General features: G+C 39.2%; 1 protein-coding gene across 3 annotated transcripts; it reads left to right on the top strand.

The window, feature by feature from the left end:
- Window positions 1-1,720: 1,720 nt before the first annotated feature.
- Window positions 1,721-24,765, top strand: irs1 (insulin receptor substrate 1). Of its 3 annotated transcripts, XM_077207901.1 has the most exons (3): window positions 1,721-5,625; window positions 9,406-9,468; window positions 22,283-24,765. In XM_077207901.1, exons 1-3 carry the CDS (start codon window positions 2,325-2,327, stop codon window positions 22,285-22,287), a joined length of 3,369 nt encoding a protein of 1,122 aa, XP_077064016.1. In that variant the 5' UTR covers window positions 1,721-2,324; the 3' UTR covers window positions 22,288-24,765. The 3 variants fall into 3 exon arrangements, with proteins under 3 accessions (XP_077064016.1, XP_077064017.1, XP_077064014.1); XM_077207902.1 differs by lacking the exon at window positions 9,406-9,468; XM_077207899.1 differs by lacking the exon at window positions 22,283-24,765 and having other exon boundaries at window positions 1,727-5,625; window positions 9,406-12,443.
- Window positions 24,766-26,512: the final 1,747 nt, after the last annotated feature.

The raw sequence follows: 26,512 nt of genomic DNA on the forward strand, positions 1-26,512 counted from the left end.
AGTGAACTCTCTGACCTTTGCAAAAAGAGTTACTCTACACTTTGGTGCCCTGTGAGAGCACAGACTCAACAAAAAAAAAAAAAAAATACACTGTACAAGGGCAGTGGTGGATGGATGTACGGTTCAGATGTCACTATCTGTTGTCAATAAAAGGTGAAAGAGAGAAATGTGGGACCGTGGGAGGTTAGCTGTTGACCATATCTAGTGTAGCACTCACAATATTGGTCAAATACATTTTTGGCAGTGAAAACATAATTAGACAGCACTAATATTTTTGAGCTGAGGTAAGAAAAAAACCTCATGGCTCACACCTTGAAATTTCAACAGCCTTTAGGCCTAACGCTTGTCTTTAGGCCTAACGCTTGTAAATGTACATGTATAAACTACTCAAAAGGCACAAAAAGAATATCAAAAATGTGTAAGTTGCTGTTTACGTGTGAAGAAATTCTCTTCAATGTTGACTGCAGATGGCAGCATTGCTCACTTTTTGCCATTGAGATGACGGGAAAAGTCTACCAATCAACCTGAATTCACCCATACTTCAAGTTAGATGTAAAAATGTCTTTACAGTGTAATTCTGATTATATGCTTGATTAATAAAGTGACGGTGCTTCATTTAAATTAATTTGTAAAAGAACATTTGGCTAGCCTATGATGACTATTCATTGAACAGCCATATAGGCCTAACAAATAACAACAAATTTTAAGTGATCCATCGTCAAATGTGCATTATAGATTTTAGATTTAGTTATTTATCTAATTCTTTGTCGGAATTTCATTTTATCAAAGTTTTTTTCTTATTTTTAAGGATTTAACCAGAAATAAATATGCATATTCTGGAGGATTCGTTTATTATTATTATTATTATTATTATTATTATTATTATTATTTTGTTAATGTTATAATTCCATGTGTTCTGTTAAAGATAAATTTTCTAGTTCATTTTCTAGTCCATTTTCAGGAGGATCTCTGTGAATTAATACTTTTCGTTTAGGTGAACTGACAGTCTACGATTTCCCACCAGGAGGAAAGAAACAGTCCACTTTACATTACACTGTCCATGTTACGCGCATTACATGTAACTATAATTAAACATTATATTTGTTATATACATAATAATTAATAACATTATATTATATACATTATCATTATCATACATTATATAGATCATTATATACATCATAACAATAACAATAACCATGGGTTGCCTAAAGCACCTCCGCAAGGCAATTACAAGTAGCCTACATATTGTTTAATTGTCACTATAATTATCCATGTAAATAGAGAGTAACATGAACACTGAAACGTATGACTTACCATTTTACAATTGTGTGTTTATAAATAACTGCAGCGCATAGTTACATAGTGTATTTCAACAACGCCTCTAAATAAAACTTTATAGTCGTGTTTAGCTCGTGAATGAATCAGTGTTTTAAACGAATCTTTTAACTGAACGAATCGGTCTTTCACAGACTTCACGCTGGATCTAAACATATGGGATCTAAAGTGAGACATCAGTGTAAATGAATCTTGTTTGTGAATTTATTCAAAAGACTCGAGTCACTGGGATTAATCAAAATCCCCACCAGTACATTTGAGTCACATGTCTCTAGCAACCCGCTAGGATGATTGACATTAGATCCCTCCAATCAGCGAAGTCAGTTCCAAACTGGGCGGGATTCTTAGTTGTGTCGTAACAAGCTAGGCTGCAACCACCCCCAGTCTCAACTCCTCCATACAAACACACACGAGCGTTGCCTTGTTTTGGTCTGTTACGGCTTCGCAAAAGAGAAAACTCAGCGACTTTTGGAGGAACTTATGCAGCTGTTCAAACGGATTCGGTACGTTTCCGTTGTAAATAACGGTCATATGCACACTTTGCGCTCGTGCTTTGTTTAATTGCACTTTTGGGATTGTTGCAGACAGCGCTTTGATCTCCGGGGTAAATGGGTTCGTCGTACGCTGCTGACTGCGCTTGTTTTGATAATGCATTCGGATCTCCGGACTGAAAAGGACTCTGTTTTCTGATTTTCACTGTTTTGTATTTTTGTACATCATAAACTTGGTGCTTTCCGGTACTTGCAATATTCTTTGAGGATGCCTGATGGATTATTTAAACTTAGTTTTAACAATGTAATGCTGCTGAAGAAACTGTTATAATTGAAGCTTTTGTCGGTACGGACAAAGGTGACTTTTTGAGTGCTATTTTTCTATTTTTACTCAATGGAAAACATTCGATCCCAGCGTTCACATTTGGTGAAGAGTACATGCATAAAGCTTTGACTTTCAATCCTGCAATTTTTCCATAAATTATTTTTTATACCATGGCAAGTCCGACCACGGAGCAAGGATGTTTTTCGGATGTGAAAAAGGTGGGTTATTTAAGGAAACCCAAAAGCATGCACAAAAGGTTTTTTGTACTGAGGGCAGCGAGTGCCTCCGGACCGTCCCGACTGGAGTACTATGAAAATGAGAAGAAGTGGAGACACAAGTCTGGAGCACCGAAAAGGTCCATTCCGCTGGAGAGCTGCTTTAACATCAACAAAAGAGCGGATTCTAAAAACAAACATCTCGTTGCTCTTTACGCCAAGGATGAGTACTTTGCCATCGCTACTGACAGTGAGTTAGAGCAGGAGTCATGGTATCAAGCCCTCGTTGATCTTCATAACAGAGGTAAAGTCCACGAAACTGCCACGGGCCACGCAATTGGCGAGGATAATTACGGCGAAGCCATGCCGGGACCTGCCTTCAAAGAGGTTTGGCAGGTTATTTTGAAACCAAAGGGTCTGGGTCACATAAAGAACTTGATTGGCGTTTACAGATTATGCCTCACTAATAAGACTATCAGTTTTGTGAAACTCAATTCAGATGCGGCCGCAGTGGTCCTGCAGTTAATGAACATTAGAAGATGTGGTCACTCTGAAAATTTCTTTTTCATTGAAGTTGGGAGATCCGCCGTGACAGGGCCCGGGGAGTTTTGGATGCAAGTTGATGACTCAGTTGTGGCTCAGAATATGCATGAAACTATATTAGAAGCCATGAAAGCAATGAGTGAGGAGTTCAGACCCCGCAGCAAAAGTCAGTCATCTTCCAACTGCTCAAACCCCATCTCAGTGCCTGTCAGGAGGCATCATCACAATAATCCTCCCCCCAGTCAGGTTGGCTTAGGCAGGCGCTCTCGGGCGGAGAGTGTGACAGCCACTTCTCCTGTAAGACCCGGCAAACACAGCCATTCATTCCGAGTGAGAGCGTCCAGTGATGGGGAGGGCACCATGTCCAGGCCGGCGTCCGTGGATGGGAGTCCAAGCAGCCCGAGCTCAGCCCGCCCTCAATCGCAGCGACACAGGGGTGGATCCAGACTTCACCCTCCGCTCAATCACAGCAGATCAATTCCCACACCCACCTCGCGGTGCTCCCCCTCAGCCATCAGCCCCATCAGCCTGTCTTCCAGCAGCACCAGTGGCCATGGATCCACATCTGACTGCCTCTTTCCACGCCGCTCTAGCGCCTCCATATCTGGATCGCCCAGTGATGGCGGATTCATTTCCTCTGATGAATACGGATCCAGCCCTTGCGACTTTCGAAGCTCCTTTCGTAGCGTGACTCCGGACTCGCTTGGCCACACGCCGCCTGCTAGGGAGGAGGAGATAAACAACTACATCTGCATGGCCAAGCCCGGTTCAATTCCAGGCACCGGGAGCCAATCGCGAAGCCAATCCAGAGGAACGCCATCGAGACTAGAGGAGCCCGAGTTGGAAAAATGTTTCCGGAAACGAACGCATTCTTCCGGTGCATCGCCGCCAACTGCGTGCCATCAAAAGACTCCCTCACAGTCATCTGCTGGATCGCTGGAGGAGTATACTGTAATGATGCCGGCAAACCAACGAAGCCGCACTGCATCATCATCATCATCGTCGTCAACGTACAGGCACTCATTCATGCCTACACATTCATACCCAGAAGAAGGTGTAGACACGTCACAAGCAAAAAACAACAGTGGACCAGATCACAAAGATGACGGCTACATGCCCATGCTGCCAGGCGTTGCACCTGCGACCCCAACGGTGAAAAGTGGTGACTACATGCCCATGAGTCCAAAAAGTGTTTCTGCACCACAGCAAATTATCAACCCCCGGCAACACATGCATGTGGACTCCAATGGTTATATGATGATGTCACCAAGTGGCAGCTGCTCTCCAGATGGCACAACAAACTATGGCAAGATCTGGACTAATGGCATCAACCCTAAGCTCTCTGTAGAGAGCATGGAAGGTAAAGTGTCATCTTGTGGAGACTACATAAACATGTCCCCGGCTAGTTGTTCAACAACCAGTACACCTCCAGACTGCTTTTTCAACCCTGTAGAAGATCCTCCCAGGCCAATGTATGCTTACTTCTCTTTGCCCCGCTCCTTCAAGCACGCCAATAGAAAGCAGGACCAGAGCCCTCTTCGGATACCACTGGGCTCTAATCGATTGCCGTACCCAGAATCGTCCTCGTCTTCGACGAGCAGCGACAGCTTGGGTGGTCAAGGCAACTCCCAGCAGTCTGCTGTCAAACCCAAAAGGTCAGAGGGCAACAGTAGGCTGACACGGCCAACACGGCTGTCATTGGATGCTATCAAAGCAAGTACTCTCCCACGAACACGTGAGAGTCCCTTCCCCGCAGAGCCCAAAAGTCCTGGCGAGTATGTCAACATTGAGTTCAATGACAAGTCGTTTTCAGCGAGCTTAGTGTCACTGTTCCCACCTGTGTTTTCTGTATGTGATGCTGAGGCCCAATCAGACCTTTCATCATCTGAGTACATGAACATGCAGCCAGGGTCACAGGCCAGGCAGTTGTGCCCAGAAATGCAGATTTCCACCTCCTGTTCAGATTATGCCATTATCACCCCATCAAACTCTGCATCCTGCCCTCCGCTGCCCTGTGAGAGCATATGTGAACGTGACTACAACATCATGCAGTTATCATCTTGCACTAGCTTTCCTAACACACAAATGATGCTGAGGACCGAGGCCTTGCCAGATGCGGATGCCCCTCCTCGTTCTGTATCACCCAATCATGGCGTGACAGCGTTAAACGGTGCCCCAGGAAGACAGGCTCTGATGGGCCCTTTGTCAGGTCTTAGTGCATTTACACGGGTTAACTCCACTTCCGGGTGGAACCAAGGGGCTAAAGTAATCCGGGCTGACCCACAGGGTCGACGGCGACACAGTTCAGAGACTTTTGCCTCCACTACAACAAGAGGGTCAGTTGACACATCAGCCACCTGTCAGTCAGGTGATGTAAAACGCCACAGCTCCGCCTCCTTCGAGAATGTATGGTTAAGACCTGGCGAGGCCTCTTCTGCTTCTAATGCTCCTCCTGCATCTACAGTAACCAACGGACGAAGGGAAACCACTTCAGGCCAAATTCCCACGTTAACAAACCATGGCCAGAACGGCCTGAACTACATCGATCTGGATCTAGTGCAGAATGGAGAGCAGCATGTTCCAGACTGGAATGCGTGCCAGTCTCGACCAGTGGAGCTGGGAGCCGTGGAAGGTATAGAAGAGCTCAGTTCCTACGCCAGCATAAACTTTCAGAAATCAGATGATACCAGAGGGAATCTCGCACACAGAGAAGGTAAGAAAAAGTGTTCACAAAGGAGTATCTTAGAATGTTGTGTTCTTTACAATTGGCAAATGTAAGATATACATTTCTTTCTTAGTATCTTTGTGTTATCATTCCTGTCTAGAACATTTAATAGGTAATATGCATATCATGTTATTATTTATAAAACAGACCCCATTTATCTGTGCAGTTTGAGTGTTTGGTGGAAAATCCCTTTCTGAAATCTTAGGAGAGAGCTGAGGGGGGTTTAGATTCCCTCCCACTGATGACTGGGCCTCTCTTCAGGCTGATAAATAGACATATTTGTGAATGGAGGCAGAAAGGGTTAGCATGTCTACACTTGTTCCTGATGCGACAAAAGGAAAAAAACAGCACATATATGCTATTATGAGTCACTAAGCAGCTTATAGGTTGTCTTTTTCCTGAATGGAAGTTTACTTAGTGTGCGAGTCAACTCTTTATGTCTTTGATATGAATCAAGCGCTGTGAGAAGTCTACAGAGCTGCCACTACTGTGCATTCTTTACTTTGCCCAGGGGTTTGTGTGTCATGCCTGGGTGACTCTGTATCGTCGTTGTTTTAGTTTATTTACTTGCCCTCCAGTGAGTATAGGGTTTTCCACCCTCTTGGCCTTCCTTTACTTCTCTCTTTTTTCCCAGAATGGGAGGTGTGTGTGTGTCCTAATGATTAGCATATCAGATTGATGACAATGCTTTTACATACAGTCAAAACTATTTAGGTAGAATTGATACTAACTGCATTGAAATATATTTGAAAATATATTTATAGACAACAATAGCTCATATTTATTTTATATTCATATTCAAGTATTGCTCATATTTATAGTCGCATTTATGTTCGTATACAATTACTGCCTAGACGTTGTTATTCATGTTCTTATGTGTTCACTTAACTAAATTAATGTTAATTATAGTTAAAGATTTGCATGAACTGTCTTTGTTGTTTTATCACTTCATAGCTTATGCTGTTCGCACAAAAAAAAAATATTATTGGTTAATTGAATAATGAAAATTTTCATTTTCTCACCCTTGTCGTTCCAAATCTTCATGCATTTTGTTGTTGTTTTTATTTCTGAAAGTGGAAATTCAATGATTTGAATTTGATAAATTATGACAGAATTATTATTTGAATGAATTTGCCCTAGTCTGTTCTAAGGAACCAGTTGTTTTGATGGGGTGAGAAGGGTGCTTTGTGTGTTTTTTTTTGAGAGAGTGCACAGGGGCTTCAGTGTTGTGTAACCAATTTATGTTTTTACTCTAGGAAGCCCTATGTGTCTATCTTGGTATTTTAGTAAAATCCCCCGTGTGTCTCTGGAGACAAGAACTGTGATGATTTCAACACGGCTGCAATAAATGCAACATAGTGAACATCATCTGCAGGAAATAGAAAAACCTCTTCTTACTGTATATGCCCCGAATGATTTTAGTCTAGAGCCCCTAATGTTTTTTGCCTGCAACTGCTTAGGACTTAGTACAGTGCTGTGACTGTTTACCCTACTGGATGCTGACTGATAAAATGTGCTTTTGCTTTTCTCTCTCTCTTTCCTCTTATACACGTATGCACATACACACACACACACCACATGACTGGTAAACCGGGAAAAAAAAGTGCCATACCATAGACTGTAAAAGTGCAGTGCAGACTGAACAGTGCATTATTTGGGATTAAAAATGTCTATTTTCACTGAAATTTCGTTAAACTTACAGGAGCAGCTCCTGTGGAGAACCCCGCTCATGTCACACAGCTCATACTGTATCTCTTTTAAAGCGAAACACGGTAGACACACGTTTGTGAAGCTCACTCACACTGTATGACGTGACCGACTAGTTGTCCGGTTTCTTTCACACTGCGCAAGTTTTCCGAGAATGCGGTTGTGTGAGTCCTGAAAATGTGCAGGTGTGAGTTCGGTTATAGAATGTGGTTTTCACTCCTGTAAATCACTGGACTGTGTGTGAACATAACCATATTAAGGACTCAAATACAGAAATGACAACTGTATTCTGCTGCTGTGTGTAGGTGGACATAGAAGGGTCACACATATGTCACCTTTTTCACCCCTGGTGAGTTTGCATCTCTGAGAAAGGAGAGTTGAGATATAGGCAAATAAAGAGGTGTGTAATGCCTCTTCCTCTTTAGCCCCTGATGTCTTGGGCTCAGTCCCTTAGAAACGCCCCTGTTTGGCAGGTTGTCTGTCTAAACCTCCAGTTCCTAATTTCATCGGCACATGTTCTGCTCCCATGGCATGTTCCTGTGTGGCTCAGCGCCAATACCACCCATCTCTATGGTAACGCTGTTGCCTGCACTGCTTTTTTCCCCATGTCACAGTGGATTAAGGGGCACAGGCTGAGACGTCGGGGGCTTCAGAAAGCCGCATTAGGATTGGGCAGTAGTGGGGTGGGGCGGGGTGACAGAGTTCTTTGGTGGGTTTGGCCAGAGAGTGAGACGATTATAAGCCCAGCCCACCTCAGGCCACCATGATGGGGGTCACCCTGCAGAGTGGCTTCTTGTCTCTCTCTCTCTCTCTCTCTCTCTCTCTCTCTCTCTCTCTCTCTCTCTCTCTCTCTCTCTCTCTCTCTCTCTCTCTCTCTCTCATCCCTCATCCTTCTCGCTCCCTCTTGCTCCGTTTCAAACACGTTTTCCTTTTTGTTTTCCCTCCCTTTCTTGCATCCTTTAAGAGATTTGAAATGCCATTGTGCAGCAGTCTGACGGGTTAGAGGCGGAGCTCTGGGATCATAATCAGATCAGAGAGAAATCATGGGTATGGAAGAACCAAAGCATCCGTTCAGGATGAAATCAGGGAGCTGTTTTGAGTTGAAATTAGGCTATTGTTTAGTTGTCATTAATAATTTGAAGTTTATATATCATACTAATGATGTATACTGAGCATGCATTACCTTTCAAAAGTTTGGGGTCTCTGACTTTTTTATGTTTTTGAAGTATCTTATGCTCACAAAGGTTGCATTTATTTAATCAAAAAGCAGCGTTTAAAAGCAGTTTAAAATATCATTAAAATTTAAAATAATATTATAATAACTGTTTTTTTTAATATATTATAAAGAATTTTGTAACAACATAAGTCTTTAATTTGTAATGCATGTTTGCTGAACAAAGTATGAATTTCTTTCCAAAAAGCAGAGAAAATCTTACTGACTCAAGACTTTTGAACAGAACTCTAAATACATTCATTGGCAGTCTGAATTTTTTTTAACAGGAAAAAAAAGAGCCAGTATTCCAATTTCTTTAGTATGTAACATTTTATTTATCTCATTTACATTCTTCAGAAAATGATTAGACCTATTTTTCATTTTCTGAAGAATGGAAATTATATTTTCAAGCTTTATCATATTAATGCATAGAAAAGTAATTGCACATCTTCCCTCAATAAATGAAACATTTTAATCTGTCATTATTCATGTTTGTGGTGTAAAATGATGCAGTTATGCAGCACATGATCATGTACAAAAATGTCCTAACCCATAAGTATGAGCAATAGTAATAGTTAACTATTAATTGAGTATTTATTTGAATTACAACTGATTATGAAATTCTCTATATGACGCATGAGCGATAGATCAGACAGGAAGCAGGTTCATAAAAATGGCTGAACTAGAGATCACTGTCAAGGTCATCAGTAGTGGGATGAGGTTGGCAGGTCTAGTGCTTTGTTCTTTGATGAGATCCTTGGAATGCGTGTGAACGGGGAAATGAGAGGTGTGTGTGTGTGTAGCTCCAGGGTTGGAATGTAACAGCAGCTTTTGTGCCTGTTTTACAGAGCCGCTTGTTAAAGTCGACCCAGGCAGAGATATGGAGGGATGGAGAGGAAGTAAAGCGAGAGGTATGAAGGGGCACACAGTAGAAGGAGAGGGAAATAAGGAGGGTTTAAGAGATTAACTGATCAAGGCCGTGTGTAAGAGGAACCAGAAATTATCCAATCAGTGTTTCATGCAGAATGACCCATCTATATCCATACAGGATTTGTTTTTCCTTTGAAGTGTTTTAAGGCAGCTAGTAAAATGTTTGCTTAATAGGGATAACCTATTCCTTTCAGCCCTCAGAACATTTGTAACTACTCTCATGTGCATTCATACAAATTGTGTTTTTAGTATCAAGGTAAAAAATTAGCAGATGCTCAGAGCACATGCCAGCAGAAAGGACACATATCCAAGTAATGTGGAAGAATGTGCAAGGATTCCTCAGTTCTTTATCTGTAATATTTGAAGTGTTCCAGTTTCATAGTGTTTTTGTCTTGCATCTTATCTACATTATAGATATATCATCTATATGAAGATTTTTAGTTTGCGAACATTACCATTTTTTTATGTTTTTGAAAGAAGTATCTTATTCTCACCATGGCTGCATTTATTTAGTTAAAAATAAAAAATAGTTAGAATTGTTTTCTATTTTAATCAATTTAAAAATGTAATTTATTTCTGCAATGTGAAAGCTGAATTGTCAGCATCATTACTCCAATCTTGAGTGTCACACGATCCTTCAGAAATCATTCTGATGGTTTGCTACAAGAAATATGTCTTATTATTATTATTATCATCAATGTTTATAATAAAAAAAAACTAATAACTTTTTTGCTGCTTAGAATTTTTGTGGAAACTGTGATTCAATTCAAACATTTGTGGTAAGATTTTGAAAAACAGAGTGAGAAATTAATACTTTTAATTCATCAAGGATTGATCAAAAGTGACAGAAAGCTTTTGTAACATTTAATGGATGTCTTCCCTATTTAATAAAGGCTTCAATAAATTTAATAAATGCAAATAAACACTATATTATTTGCGTTGAAATATATTCAAATAGAAAACAGTTACTTTAAAATCTAATAATATTTCACAATATACTGTTTTACTGTATTTTTGATTAAATAAATGCAGCCTTGGTGAGCATGAGACTTCTTTTGAAAACATAAAAAAATAGGCCTATACATTTCCAAACTTGACAGGTATGTAGAATGTATTTAAATTAATTCATTACTTCACGCAAAAAGGAAAATTCATGCTGTTCCAAACATGTATGATTTTCACAAAAGAAGATCTTAAGAATATTCATGCAGTTGTTTTCCATACATCGGCTGTCAAACTCCAAAAAGGACAAAATAAATAAAAAGCAGTTTCTCTTGTTACAGTATATGGCTATATAGCTATCCAAGTATTTTGAAGTCATGTGATTGTTTTTTGGGAAAAAAAATAGTTGCCATGATTTAAAGAAAAAAATCACCCTCTCGGTCGCATCTCTTAAATGTCATGTTCTCTTTTGCATATTGGTATTAGCTGTACAAAAGTAAGAGTTTTGAGAACTACATTTTCAGTAAATAAACTAAAACTGCTTAACGTTTCTTCATACAAAGCTATCGTTTGGCTTCATAAGACTTGAAATTCACACACAATAGTTTTATAATTTTATTGTATTGTGCATTTTTGCCCTTCTTTGGAGTTTCACAGCATCTGTCCTCAAGCCAATTTCAATGTACAGAAAAGAGCTTAGTGGACATTCTTTAGAATATCTCCTGTATTCATCAGAAGAAAGTTGTACAAGTTTTGGTTGAGAAAAAAAAAACACTTGAGTCAACTATCTATAAATATTGAAGTGCAGACGTATAGAGATTAACAGAAAGTCAATTTCTAACATCTTGGCTTTGTAGAAATGCTAATAAACTGAAGTGGAAGTAACAAAAAAATATCAGTTTCTATCTGGTGCTATGAAGTCCAATATGAGCTCTATGCATGATGTGATTACTCGCATAAATGACTACTCTTCTCATTTATATCATTAATGTTGAATTCTGTGGTTTTTGTATCATTTCCACATCAGAGCATTACTTTTTGCTTTATCCGCCAAAGATAGAACCACATGAACTCCCACGTCCCCTTTTATTCTTCAAAGTAGTACAAAGTTTGTCAGAAATCTCACACCGAGTACTCACGCTGCTAATGTGTTGCTACTATTTAGGGTTAGGGTCGGAATGGAAGGGAAGGATGTGGTGAGCTTGGCCAGGTATCAGAGTGTTCAAGCTCCCACCATGAGACTTGGCATCAAATGGGTGGATGTGAGCCATGGGTTTGTAGGGATTGATCCGTGCTGCTATTCCACCACTGCTTGACAGGCATTTGAACCAGACGGATGGATGAATGAGAGCAGAGTGTTTTGCATTGTCGGGCACTGGTAGATGTCCCATAGTGCGGTCACAGGCTGGAAAGGTATGGACTTTTGGACGGGACATAGGGGTCTGTTTTTAAGAGATCGCAATGCCTGGACTGACAAGTCAAAAGTCTATCAATAGCTTTAATACAGCAGACTTTGTTCCTTGACAGCACTAGATGTACCCATTCCTCAGATGCTGTCAAGATGTATACGTGTTAGGTTGGGAATAGTATTAACACTTAAATCCTAAAATAAAACTGTGGTGCGGTGCACCAGTACAAACATTCTGCCAATACTGATATTTACTTACACCACCCTTCAAAGGTTTGGGGCCGTTCAAAGATTTTTTAAATAAAATAAGTTAATACTTTTATTCTACAAGAATGCATTCAATTGATCAAAAGTGACCTTTAAGACAATTTTACACACTATTTCCATTTCAAATATTAAGATGCACATGTATTTTCAATATACATATACATATGTAAATTTTTTGTTGAACTTTTTTCAGGATTCATTGATGAATAAAAGGTTTAAAAGAATCACATTTATATATAGTAATCTTTTTTAACAATATAAATCTTAACGATCCCTTTTTATCAAGTTAACACATTCTTGCTGAATACAAGTAAGCTCTTTCAAAAAAAGAAAAGAAAATACTGACCCTAAATCTTTACACTAGGCATGTGCCGGTATCAAATTTTCATGCTGCGATTAATTGATTGAGCTTTTATCACGGTATACGGTATTATCACGATATTTTAATTGCACAAGAGAAACAGACGGATTGGGGGTATCTAAAAAAAAACTTGCATCACAATGTGTAATTGTGATTGTCAAAACATTAATTTTATTTTTTAGTGAAAACATGTTATAGTGTGTACATGGTTACTGAGGCTAGTGTTTGTATTATTGCTTAACACAATTTTCATGATTTCAATTAAATTCTTGGATTTAATTTCAATCTTGATTCAATATTGACTCATTTGGATAAATATTAGGTAGGCTACAGTAGATAGCCTGCATTTAATTTTTTCTCAAGAAAAAATATATCTCACATAATGCTGTAAACATACAGAGAGAAATTAAATATAATGCATACAATATAAATATAATAATAATATAAATATAAAAATGTAATATGCCGTAATTTTCATTATAATAACAATTATATAATGACAAGTAAACATATATTAAAATATGTAATATAGTGCACATATTTAGCAAAATACTCCTCTCTATAGCTATTTTCTTATAGTCAACTAACATTAAATGGCTTTCCTGAGGTAAATGTAACGTTCTGTGACATAATTGTTCTCCTGCAGTGTTATTGACCTCTTTCCGTGGTTGAAAAACACTGATTGATCGAAAGTACGTATACCTTTCGGTGGGTTGTACTGTATCTTTAATAAAAAGTAACAGATGATCTGTTTACTTGAACTGAGGCGTGCGATCTGTCACGTCACATTTACAAGCACCAAAACAGTATTTATTGTCTGAATTTCGTTATAAAACCTGAAAGCTGATATTTTTTTCATATCAAAAGTAACCTGCTCTGTCTAGTCTGTCGGTGTCAGTGTCCTCTTTGCTCCGCGATTTTTCTCTGCGTGAGAAAATGGATGTGTGGCGCGAGACCGTGTGAAAGTGTCAATTGCGTGAGTCTCAAGCTGCTGAATGCGTGAGAGTTGGCAGCCATGCGGGGGATAAATAGTCGGCAGCGTTCCTCCTTCCGCCGTGCTTCTTCTCCATGTGAGGATTGTTTACATTAGACTAGAGTGCACACTGCATGCACACAGTGCTTATACATGTGATGTGGGGATTGTTTACATCAAAGTGCGCACGTGTTTTGCGCAGCATATACGCATTGTTTTTTTAAGCGGTTGATGGAAAATAAGCTGATGCGCGTTCTAAAAATCTAAATTCGGATCTATTATTTTTCACGGTATTTCGAAGTCCCTGCGATAACAATATCGTGCATATTCATTACCGCGATTTATCGCATTACCGAATACCTGCACATGTCTACTTTACACTGTAGTGTATATTGTTACAAAAGATTTATATTTCGCATATAGATAGATAGATAGATAGATCTAACAAATAAATGTTAATTTTGAGATTTGCTAAAGATTACAAAAGTGTTATCAAATAATTAGTGTTTTAAAAGATTTAGTTAGTGTTAGCTGGACCGCAAAGGTGATCTTAATGTCATATTAAGGGAAATAATCATGCATTAAAAAAACTTTTAAAAAAAAGATGCTTAAGGTTGTTTCTAGCATATTGTTTTTGCTGTTGTATTGACTACTGACATGTTGGTGTCATGACAACCCTAGTATGTGTTTCCATGTGTCTAATGTATGTTTAGTTCTGTTGAGCAAAAGTGCTGTGTGTGTGTGTGTGTGTGTGTGTTTGTTTATTTGTTTGTTTGAGAGAGAAGCGGTACTGTTCTTCCACTCCTCCCAGCTCTGTTGGTCTGGAAGAGTTCCTCATGGCCCAGTTGGATCCATCAGCTTCATGTCCTTACTTTACCCCAGCCACACGCACTCCTTCTCTCCCTCTTTTTTATTTCTCTCTCGCTCTCTCTCTCTCTGGTCAGGGTTGGGGCAAGGCCAATGCAAGAACAGAGAGTTCATAAAGATATGACAGGGAAAGACGTCAGTGTGTGTGTGTGAGTGAGAGCGTTGTTTTAGGTGATGTGCGATATTTACGACTCTGAATTCTTCTTTACGATGTTATATTTGCTTTTAGAGAATGACAGTAAATCATTCTCCTCACAGTTCTCCCCACAACAACATAGTAGACGCCATTCAAATGAAGCTGTGGCAAAGTCACTGACTGACATTTGTTTTTGTTTGTGTTTGCATTACTGCTGGTAAATACAACCATGGCGCGGAGCCGAAAGCCGTTATGGGACATGTTTCACAGAGAGGCTCACGCACTGTGTGAGCGCTTACAGGTCGCCTTTTGAGAGTTTGGGATTTGTTGTGCAGTCTTTCTGTGTGTGTGTGCACCCTTGTCGCTGAGGTCAGAGCGTCAGTGGAAAGTTTCTCCAGTGAGTCCGCTCAGGCATGCCTGCGCCTCAAGCAAGCCGCCTTTTATTTTCTTCTTTCTCTCATTTTTCACCCCCTTTTTCTGTGTAATAGTTAGCGTTGCGAGCTCCAGCTCTTTGTTGTCAGATGCCTTTTGTTTAAAGGTACATCACGTGTAAGTGAGTCATGCTGCTCTTGCTTATCAGGGACACTGAGTTTCGACATTGAGAGCCGACTCTTGTCAGGTGAAGTTCACACCTCTTGTACATTTTGGTCTTTTTATTCTGTCGCTGTCTATCATGAGACTTCTATATCTGTCTTCACCAAAAATAAACTTTAAAATGAAAATTAACTTCCCTCATCATTTAGCCTACTTTCCATGTGGTTTTCAATATGCATGTACCATGGTACTTCCATATTTATCTATGGAAGTATATGTGTACTCCACACAACTTAATTTCTTCAATTAGTTTATTTACTTATAAAAGTGAGTAAATCCGTTGCGTTAATTTTTATGTTCTCAACTGATACCTTTTTAGAGTGTATTAGCATTAGGGATTTGCGAGACTAGTCGACTAAATGCTGCTGCTAGTCGACATTGTAAATACTATTCATTTACTTTTTTTGCATGTATATTTCTATTTGATTACTGTATTCTAATACCATTGTATTTATTTGATCCATCAGGGTGCAAGTACTATAGTATTTTCATGTTTTTCGGACATGGTGGTAACTTGGTAATAAAGTGTCTGTGAAGTACCTTGGATACCATGTCCAGAAAATCTTTAATTTCCCATGTTATTTTTGTGAAGGTCATAAGTCATATAATTTCTCTCCCTTTCTTTCAATACATGTAACCGCTTTCAAAGTGTGAGCGAACATGAGAGAGCCTTTGTGAGCTGTGTGAAGTAGGTCTCCATAAGCCTCCCCTGATAAGTTCTTTGAAGATCCGCCGTTTCTCACGTCCGGAGGAATGCGAGGAGTCAGAGACGACGAAGAGCAGCAGCTACTTTCACCTCACGTCTGTATCAAAAGAGGCCAGCGGCCGACGGCCATCTTGGGCTGAGGCAAAATCTGCTTTGAGTCTTGCATTTTACAGCTCCTAGGATGAGTGCAGCGGCGAGGGGAGGGGAAACCGAGTGTGTGTGTGTGTCTCAACTTGCTGAAGTAGGCAAAACATCTGGTGTGTGTGTGTGGGAGATGGAAGTTTTTCCTTTGCTAAAGGGAATGGTATTTGGCACACGCTGTCTCTTCCACATCACACACACAGAGCTGATACAGCCGCTTTGTTTTTCTCTGGCCCCCAAAACGGGCCGCACCATTGTGTTCGCTTGTCACAAACACCAACATTTCATCCTCATTCAGTATGGGGATGTTTTGAACCTTCGATTTATTTCACATTTTATCCATTTTTTCCTTCAACTGTGGCTGAATTCTGCATTGGTGTGTTATTTCGGGGTGTGTTGTGGAAACGTCTGATGTGGCCGTGTGTGTGGTTTCTCCCCCAGTGCTGTGAGAACGCAAAGTTCTCCGATCGTGAGGTAGTCAGGAAGTTCCTAGTCATCGTTTTGTTTAGGGATGTGCGCCAAGACTGATTTCATTAATGTTTAAATTGCCTCTATTATACTTTTTCAGATGTTACCTTTCATGCAGTCTGTAATATAGCTGTTTGTGAATGTAAAAGGTCTGCAGTGTGTTAAAGATCAAAGTGCATGACCAATAAAGTTATTGTCTCCCAAAAGAAAGAACCAATTCTGAACTGCTGAAACAAGTTTTCACCAATTCCAGCCTTACTTTTTGTTACCTACATCGCAATGTAAAAAATGTGCATAATGCCCACCCATGGTCTTCATTGGCTGCCCTGCGAACAACGACTACTTTGACCCGCCCTCGAACACTGTAGTTGTCTCTGAGACTGCAAGAGCTTGGTTCGTGAATGCCGGCATGCCGAGAAAACGCTGTTTTCAAGTGGGGCTGAAATTCAGATATGTTAATCCGTAAGCGGTAGACCAATCACAACAGGGTGTCTGACCGGTCAGAGCAGAGTAGACCAGTCACTACAGGGCCGCCTGACCAATGAGAGCAGAATAGGCTCTCGGAAAGGAAGGGTTTAGAGAGACTGAATCCTCAAATAAACTGTTTTAGACTCTTAAAGAAATGTGGTGATGTCCAATGTATATTATGAAAACATTTTTTTAAGTGTTTTCTGGTCTTGGATGCATGTAAACCTATTGTTGGAGACCTCCAAAACAAAATTAGGAACCTTTAAAATGGCATAATAGAGGCATTTTAAATGGAAATTTTGTAATCGGCTTGTTTAACCCCCAGAGGAAAGTCAAAAAAAGCTATTTGTTTGAAATTGCTTAATCAATGAATCAAACCCCAATGAAAGCCAGTGAAAAATATATGCAGTGTGCCTGCCTTGCATTATGATCATTGTACATTAAACTTAAGCATTCACTTAATCAACATTAACTAATAGACATATTTCTTAAAAAGCAACTGAATCATTAGGCAGTGCAGGACCAATAATTACAAACTCAAAAGCCTATTATAAACAGAATTTCTCAAATATAAGCCAGTGTGACCTTTGAATGGACATTTATCTGAGCTGCGATAGACATGGAGAAAACAAGCACATTCAAAGTCTTAAGTAAAATGAATTGATTTTATTTTCCGCTCTAGAAATACAATAAAAGGTTAATTAAAACTATAATATTAACATGACACTAATTTGAATGTAGCTTTTGTAAATATATAAAGCAAAACATAAATGTGCACAAAAGATTTAATTAACTAGTATTTTCAACGTCGACTAGCCAGCAGCATTATCATTTCATCAACTAGTTGATGCACATGCACATCCCTTGTTTTGTGTCTGTACGAGTGTAAGTTTGATTGTGTTAAGTAAGCATATCTCACTTCAGAAGTCTGGGACTGAATTCATCAAGTGTTGTGTGTTTGTGCGCGTGCGTGCGTGTGTGTTGGCATCAGCGCTGAATGTTCTCTCTCAGCGAATACGACCTGTGTACTGACGTCAGTCAGCACACACTGCGGCACACATCTGTAACCATATCCCTCGCAGCGCGTGGGGATGAATGTGTGTGGAAGTTTCAGCGGGCTAAAAATGTCCCCACTCTCCCGGGTCCTGGCACTGCATGCGTGTGTGTGTGTGTGTGTGTGTGTGTGTGTGTGTGTGTGTGTGTGTGTGTGTGTGTGTGTGTGTGTGTGTGTGTGTGTGTGTGTGTGTGTGTGTGTGTGTGTGTGTGTGTGTTACACGGCTGAATGACGTTAGTTCATTGAGCTGATGGTAGATGAGCACCACCCCTCACTTACGGCCTTATAAGGCTCTCTGCAGAGTAAAGCTCCAAAACCCACCTCTGCAGACGATGTATGAGTGTGCAGATAACTGTACTGACTGTGTGTGTGTGACGTAACTGACTCTACAGTATGTCGTAATGCTGGCTTTTATTACATGTGCTTATTTTGACACCTGCAGGTAACGTGTATGCATGTAGAAGAATAGAAGAGGCACACATACCCTTTGAGAAAATCAAGCTGTCGATTACAGTAAATATTGTAAGGAGACCAGGATAGTCCCACGGGGTGTATGGATGAAGTATATGAGATGTTGAAGGTGAAGTGTGAGGTCTAAATGTTATTGCAGTTTGTTTTAGTCGTCCGGTTGGGCTGGACATAATAACATCAGCTCAACTATTGCTATGGGACTACCTGTTTGGAAACAGTCATAATTTTTGGAATTGTGTTTTCTGCCGTTCATGGTACAGGAATTAGAAACAGGAATTACCATTTTTAAAAGGTATTTTCCAGGCCTGCAGAGGTACTTTAACAATCTTACATTGTCAATTTCTATATTATCCACAAATTGTATTACTATTCCAAATTCTGAAATATTTAATTGGCATGATATCGGTCTTTGAGCTCTTCTTTTGAGCCACATTGAAACCTTTTTTCTTCACTGTCACATGATCCTTCAGATTTTATTTTAATAAGCTGAATTTCTGCTCAAGGAATGATTCTTATTATTATCAATGATGAAAACGTGCAATGCTTAATATTTCTGTGGAAACTGATCCGTATTTTTTCTCAAGGATCCATTGATGAATAGGAGCTTCAATAGAATAGCATTTATTTGAAATGGAAATCTTTTGTAATATTATAAATGTCTTTACTGTGACTTTTTATTAATTGAATGTGTCCTTGCTGAATAAAAGGATTTATTCCTTTACTGACCCCAAACCTTTGAACAGTAGTGTAGTCTGTAGTGTATTTTCAATTTTACTTTTCAGTACTAATAAAGATTCTATCAGTTGTATAATTGAGATGTATGCATGTTGTAGTGCAATAATTCCAGGAATATAATTCTAGAATCTGATTTCTGGAAATGCAGAACACTACCAGTACCTCCTTCCCCTTATTCCGGGATGCTGTGACTTCCGGGAGCGGCGTTTTTGAGTGGCCTCTCTTCTTCTTCTTTTTTTCTTTTTTTTCCCACGCTACGTGTTTGCACAGTCCGGCAGCTTATAATTTCACCCTCTGCAATTTTCTCCATCTCTCTGGTTTTCTAAGTAAAGAGGAAAGAGGCCCTAAAAATGGCCGCACTATAAAAGCGATTGACGTCGGGTTTGCTGCAAGGGGGCTTTCATGTTCTCAGAGTTGCACTATTAGACCCGCGGCTCTCTGCTCCACTGCTGCACAGCTGTATTTATAGCTGAGGTTTGTCTCAAGCCACTGCCTCTTCAGCTGGTCCTTCCCATAGATTTAAACAGGGGCCTAATCATAACTATGAGCTCCATCACAGGGCCTAGTGTCATGCCTTCTGTGTACAGTTGAAATAAGTAATGGAAAAGGATTACAATTGGTTTTAGAGGTTAAGTGATGAATCTGTATTTGTTTTGAATGTAAATAGCAAATTAGGTCAGTCGTTCCATGTTGTAATGGATAGTGTTCTTTCATGTATGACATCATGACGACTGTGTCCAAAGCAACAGCAGCTTCAGGTAAATGGTCTGGGAACAAAATCAGACCAGTCTAAACAAATAAGCTCACTCCGATACAGGAGTGGTTGTGTATTCCAGGGCTGAACTGTGTCAGAATAATGTCAGCTGGATGGAAAGAGGGCAGCGGTTTGTAAAGGAATACGTACACGGACACAAACACTTGCAAACTTAGTAAAAGTGAACGTCAAAATTGACCTTATTTCATTTCATAAATAGATAGTACAAATTCTGTCATCATTTACCCTCATGTTGTTCCAAGTACTTCTCTAGCCTGGTTTCCATTACAGATTAGCGCAAAACGTTTTAAAATGCAGATAAAATAAAATTTTCTAAATGTCGATAAAAAAATATTGCAATATGACAGCGTTTCCATTAACTGATGTTATGCGACTAAAACTTAATTTTTTCCTCTCGTGATAAGTCATTCCAAAATCATGATTATGGATGTTAGTAGGTTTACGTATATCGCAGCCACCGCTCTAGCCATTATTTTTAATCGGAGGAGATAGGCATGTTATCCAAGCATTAATGGCAAGGAAAGCCCCTTGTACATGAGCGGCAAATATGAGGTGTTTCTCCCTCCTATCTGCTTCAACGTCTTGATAAATTGTGGCATTTCTTTGCAGTTTTCCTTTGATACTTTTGTCTTTTATGAGTTTAATAAAGAACTCTGTCTAGTCTTCTTTTCAAACATACCACGCCATCTTTAAAGAATGAATTAGTTATGTAAACCAGTTGATCTATAAATGCGGGGGGGTAAAAAAGTTTTCCCTTACAGTTTTGCGAAATTGTCTGAAAACCCACCTCATGGGAGCGTAAAAACGTTTTTGCGATATATGGTAGTTTTTGCGAAATTGACGGGTTTCCATTGGGCGTATTTTCAATTCACAATTTGCGCAGTTAGAAGGGTAATGGAAACGCAGCTACTGTCTTTATTATGTGGTGAGTGTGTGTGATTTTATTTAAGCAATTTACTGATCGTTCTTTTCCATTTTTTTATGCAGTTGCAAAGATCGGGGCCAGAGCATTTGAAGATGCAAAGTCTCATCAAAGTAGTCCTTACAACTTGCTTCATGAACAAATATTTCTTTTTGAGTTGGATCGTTTGAATGAATCAGTTGATTCAGTTCACAAAAACTGGAATTCAAGAACCAAATCAGTTCAATTTGTCAACCGAATCATTCAATCACTGACTTGGTCTGTTCCTAACTCAAAGCTATCATGTGGCTTCAGAAGACTTAAGAAATGTAGCGCACAAGTTGTATGGACTACTTTTTCGATACTTGTATGCTGTTTTTACATGGTTCCCATTCACTGTAATTGCGTGGTAAAAATTGATCCAAAAACTTTGTTAACATGCAGTCACAAATTTCAGTGAAATTTCACAGACAAAAACGATCCATTATCCATTGTCAATAGTGTATCGCAATGTATGAAGCACGGTCCCCACAGAAGTCACTTTCAAACCAAACAGCTTTCTGTTGGTCAACATGGCAAAGTCGCATGCTGAACACAAGCTTGAAAACAAGCGAAATCTACATAGAACTCCCAATTATGCAGATTCCCATTGCAATGGCTGGATTTTGCCTGTGATATGTTGCAGAGCAACTGTTAAGCAACTGTAAATGGCTGCAGATTTGCTCAGACATAATACATGTTTAAAACAACATGTGGATGAGTAAATATCTTTTTTTTTCCTCAGATATCCAGTTTCTCATCACATTATAGAAATACAATAGTTGATTTAAAACCCTGTATCTGAAATCATGACCGATCATAAGCTCAGCATTACGGCACATATGAGTGACGTCTTAATGCCGTCACCATTTTTTTCATAAGTGATCGTGAACGTGTGTATGTGTGTGTGTCTACATTCTGATCTTTTAATCACAGTTAGTGAGAGTGTTATATAATAAAAACAGCTTGTAGTTGTTTGTGTGTGTCTGAGTGGATTAGATATAACAGTGCGATTGAACAGGGCAGGAGTGGAGTTGGGAACACTACTTTCGGAGGCTCACTGCTTGTTGAATGGATAAAGGGAGAGAAACAGAAAGAGAGTGGATTGTCTGCAGCAGCTCTCTCTCTCTCTCTCTCTCTCTCTCTCTCTGTCTGCCGAGCGATGATGTCATAAAGCTTTTGGCTCCTCTCTGGCTGTTCAAATCTGTGTTGAACGTTTCCAGGGAAACAATGATGCTTGTTTATCAACTGTTGGCAAGGTCAGTTACTCAGGCCGAAGGAAGGATCCAAGAAAGAGTGTTTTGAAATAAACGAAGAAAAGGAGTATTTGCTTGTTTTTGTGAACGAAAAGCCGCTACTGTCAAATGTATTCCCAAAAAAAGCAGATTAACTGTGTTTCTACTGCAAATAGTGCTTTTAGGTTTTGTTTTGTGTTGTCCGTGGCTGTTTGATCATCTAGCTAATGTTCATTTCTCCTTTTTTCCACCAGAATGAAGAGTAGAAAGCCGCCGCTTCTTCAAGCACCAAGACTCAAAATCTCTCCCCGTTCACCACAAGCCGAACCTCAGAAAACTGGACCTCAATAAACTCAGTAACCTCATTTTCCAGCACCACATTATCACCCAAAACCATATGGACAAAACAGATCTCTTAACATCACGTATCCGGACCTCTCAAATGCTGGATTCCACTTACCATAAATCTCCCAGAACCGGACATTCACTGTGCGTACCTTTTTTGACATTACCAAACGTTACTGTTCAACTGTTACATACTCGGTACAAATCGTTTTCTACCATGATCAAACATGGTAAAATGGCACCTTTTTGGGGTGAAGGGCAATGCTACTTCAGTAGTAGTGGTAGTAGTCTCTAAACCAATGTTGCATTAATAATATTTCTGTAAATGATGGTACAAATGTTTTTGGTACAGGGATGCTTTACAAAGCAGCCATATTGTGTTGGGTTTGCAACAGTGTTGATTGTGTTTGCTTCAGTACTGCTAGAAATTTCCATTACAGATGAGATCACATGTTGCAATCCAGCTCTCAGTTAGACAATTTTATACACCCAGTATGGACGACCTCAAACAGCCAGACTTGAACTCAGGACTTTACGAAAGAGTTTACACACACACTGTGTTTCAGCACTGTGAGCCATGACTGACCTCATGCTGCCAAACACACACTGTGATGTCTGTCAAACCCTGGTTTCATTTCATACCTCCTCACATTACATCCTGTTTAATTGTAATAATAAGCATGTAACTTATCTGGAGTTTATACTGGCCTCCAAACAGAACTCCACCCCATTTTTTTTATTTTATTTTACTTTTTCCTTTTTTTTTTTTTGCAATTTTTTATCAGTTAAAGTATCACTTATCTAGAATATTACCTTCTAAACAAAACTCAACTCTAAAAAATGTTGGTACTATTTTTTTTTCTAAAACAATTTTTTAAACCTTTTTTTTTTCTTTTTTTTCATGCTAATTTAATTCGATAATATCTCATATAGGGTATATTTTGGCTTCCAAACAAAATTCCACCCAAAAAAGTCATTTTGGTACTATTTATAATATATATTTTTATACACACGGATTTAGGTTCCAATAGATTGAATTTTCCATTTCTACCCGATTAAGCAACTGACAATTCAGTTGAGATTTTGTAAATTATGTTGGGCGGACATTTTTAAATATGACGCTAACATCACAAGTGAATAAGAGGCCTTAAAGCCCTGGTTGGGCTAATAAACAGCTTATTCATGCTGTAACTAATGTTTCTGATCAAATTGTATCACTGATAGTTGGTCAAACTTGCACAAGAATGTGTCGTAAAGTTTCCGTAAACGTCTAATCCTTTAAGTGCAAGTGTTTTTTACAGGCAGCAGTACTTTGTTATTTTTTTCATTTTTAGCATCCTGCTGTTAAGCCTTGGAAGCCAGTCTGAGTTGCTTGCAACTTTTTTGGGGCTATTTTATTTCATTACAGTTGAATCTTTTATTTCGTATGGTTTATTTTGCTTATAAATAATATGCTGTGGCGATGGTAAAGTCACAGCAGCAGGTTTAACAAAGAAAAAAACTCAAAATGTCTGTCATGTTTGCTGCTGAAATTAAACAAACAATGAACAATCTGTAAATTATTGAATATATAGAAATGTTGTTCTTGGTTCTCTTTTAAGAGTGAAAGTATTTAACATTTCATGGTTGGTGTTTCATTATAATTTTTTTTTTTCCTTAAGAATCTCGACACACGTTTTAAAAATGTGTCTACTGTTTTTAAGTTTCTTTTTGTTGGGAATATTTGCTTTTATAGAAAAATGTATAATCCAATCTTTTTGAGAGAATGGTACGGTTCTATAGTTTTCGTATTTTTTTTAAAAGATGCTTAATGTAACACGCACATCAGGGACTTCCCCCTTACCCCAAACCAACTCCGAATTGAATCTCTTTTGGGAACTTGTTACACGGTTCCCTGAGCTCTGATTGGCTGTGACAGTGATGTTCCTGTAATATGATAGGCCGTTCTAAAGGTTGCCTGTCATTCGATAGGTTGCAGTTGTTGATTTAGCACCCTGCGGTTGTGTTTGGATACTGGGTGTGGGGCTTCACTCTTCCCATCATTATGTGGCCAGTCCTTCGACATCTCAAACAAACTTGTTCTTCTTTGTAAATAATGAATTGTATAAAAGAAAACCGATGATTGGTGGATATTGGACTGACCAGGGATGTTTGGTTTTATGGATGCTCAAAGCAAGCAGATGATTGGTCACCTTTAATGAATGAATTGAAACATGTAAACAGTATGAGTGTATGTACAGATGAATGCACATGTAAACGGATGTTTGTTTTAAATGAATGAAATGAGCAGCAGTAAGGAGAGGGCTGTATATACCCCTCCCCCCTATTTAGAAGAATGGTATCTTCTGGAACCTTGACGTGTAATAAAGTAGAAGCGCTTATCTTTTCTGAACTTCTTGTTTCCTGTGCTCTTTATGACTGTCTTTTTAGCTGTGTGTCTCCCTGATGACATACAATTCGAGAGGCTATACTGGGAATAAGGCTGATGTTAAAAAACAGCATGCAGTGGAGTGCCTGCAACCGCTTCCATAATAATCAGATTCATGATATAGTGCAGCTTGGAGTGCCTTATAACTTTAGTGTTTTAATTCATTTTTTGTGTTTGTGAGGATTTCTTTTTCCCCAAAGTTTTTAATGTTATCGCATTGGACTGAAAACGTACTGACTTGCTCACACATGGTATAACTACTTCACAAAATTTGGGGGATACTTTTTTTACTTTTTGGGGGTTATTTGTCCCACCTTGTGGAGTTCCTGGTCAAAAATGACTGGCCTACAAAAATATCTTATAAATCTCTCATTATGCTATATTATCACCAAATTTTGGATTCAATCTTTTTGTCAAGTTGTTTTGTTTCAGTTGTAGAAAAATGTAGTATTCAAGAACACGTTCATCATGTCCATATATGTACATGTGTGCTTGCAACGATAAAGCCGTTGTACTTAACTCATTCCTCCTACTGTTTTCCAGGAACGTACGCATACTCGAATGAAGAGTGTGTTTTAGCACAGCTGGAGTATGAAACCGAGCCATTGGGATCTAGTAGTGTTATAATGGTGGGGTTTTTACCTGTTCATCTGTCCTCTAGTCATATTTTACTACGTCTTGGCTTTTATTTCCATAGAGTCAGGTACTAAACAGGAGAGTCTGGAATTGCAGCACATAAACTGTTGCTCTAGAGTCCTGCAACATATGGAAAGTCTTTCAGAATGTGGAGAAGGAAAGAATGACATGAGGTGAACCTCATCAATGGAGTTCTCCACAGACATTCCTTCAGCAGGAGCTCAGTGACAGGCCAGCAGCAAACAAAAGATCTTTTTTCTGTGTGTGTGTGTGGGTGTACGGGGTCAATTTGTGTGGGTGGAAGAACTCAGGTAGATATACACTCTCAAGTCTTTAACCTGCTAGCTGCCAGGATTTTACCTTGATTGTAATAGTATTTAGTATGTAATTAGATTGTAACATGCTTTCTGGCAAAAAGTCCTGCATGTCCTTGCTTTCACCGCCCCAGATTCGGAGAGCTCTCGCTGGGGACGTCGTCCTCAGATACCCTCCTTTAACTCAATTAGCCTCCAGTAAACTCATCTGTGTACCATTCACTCTTTCAGATTAGTGATGCCCAGGTTAAAACATATCGAAGCAACCAGAATAGAAGCAAAACTGCTTTTAAATTACTTGAAATGAATTTAAATCAAACCAAACTGTGGTCTATTAGATATTGCTCAATTTCATGTTTTTTATCGTCAGCTAAGTGAATAATAAAATACACATTAATGAGCATTTTATCTGATTACAAAAAAAGATAAAATCACACCTCTCCTTAAGCAGCACTATTTGAGGTATCATTTATGTTTCCTCAAATGGTGCAGGAATGGGTTATGTTCCGCTTAAATGCTTCTGACAAAGGACAATGAGCAATATTGAAACAATGAAGCTGACGTGCTGTAACAGAGAAAGCATTTAAAGTCTTTAACCCCCCTCCTCCTCGTGGACACATACACACACCTGGTTTATAAAGAGTTTATAGGTAACCAGGTAGCTGACTGACAGGAATGCCAGACATGTAGTCATGGTCTCTCATTAGGCAGAAAGAATGACGGAGGTCCAATACCAGAACATGCAAACACACAATGACTGT

Source organism: Siphateles boraxobius, unplaced genomic scaffold (genome assembly GCF_051911475.1).
Source record: "Siphateles boraxobius isolate OS27281-9 unplaced genomic scaffold, OSU_SipBor_1 6, whole genome shotgun sequence".
Taxonomy (NCBI): domain Eukaryota; kingdom Metazoa; phylum Chordata; class Actinopteri; order Cypriniformes; family Leuciscidae; genus Siphateles; species Siphateles boraxobius.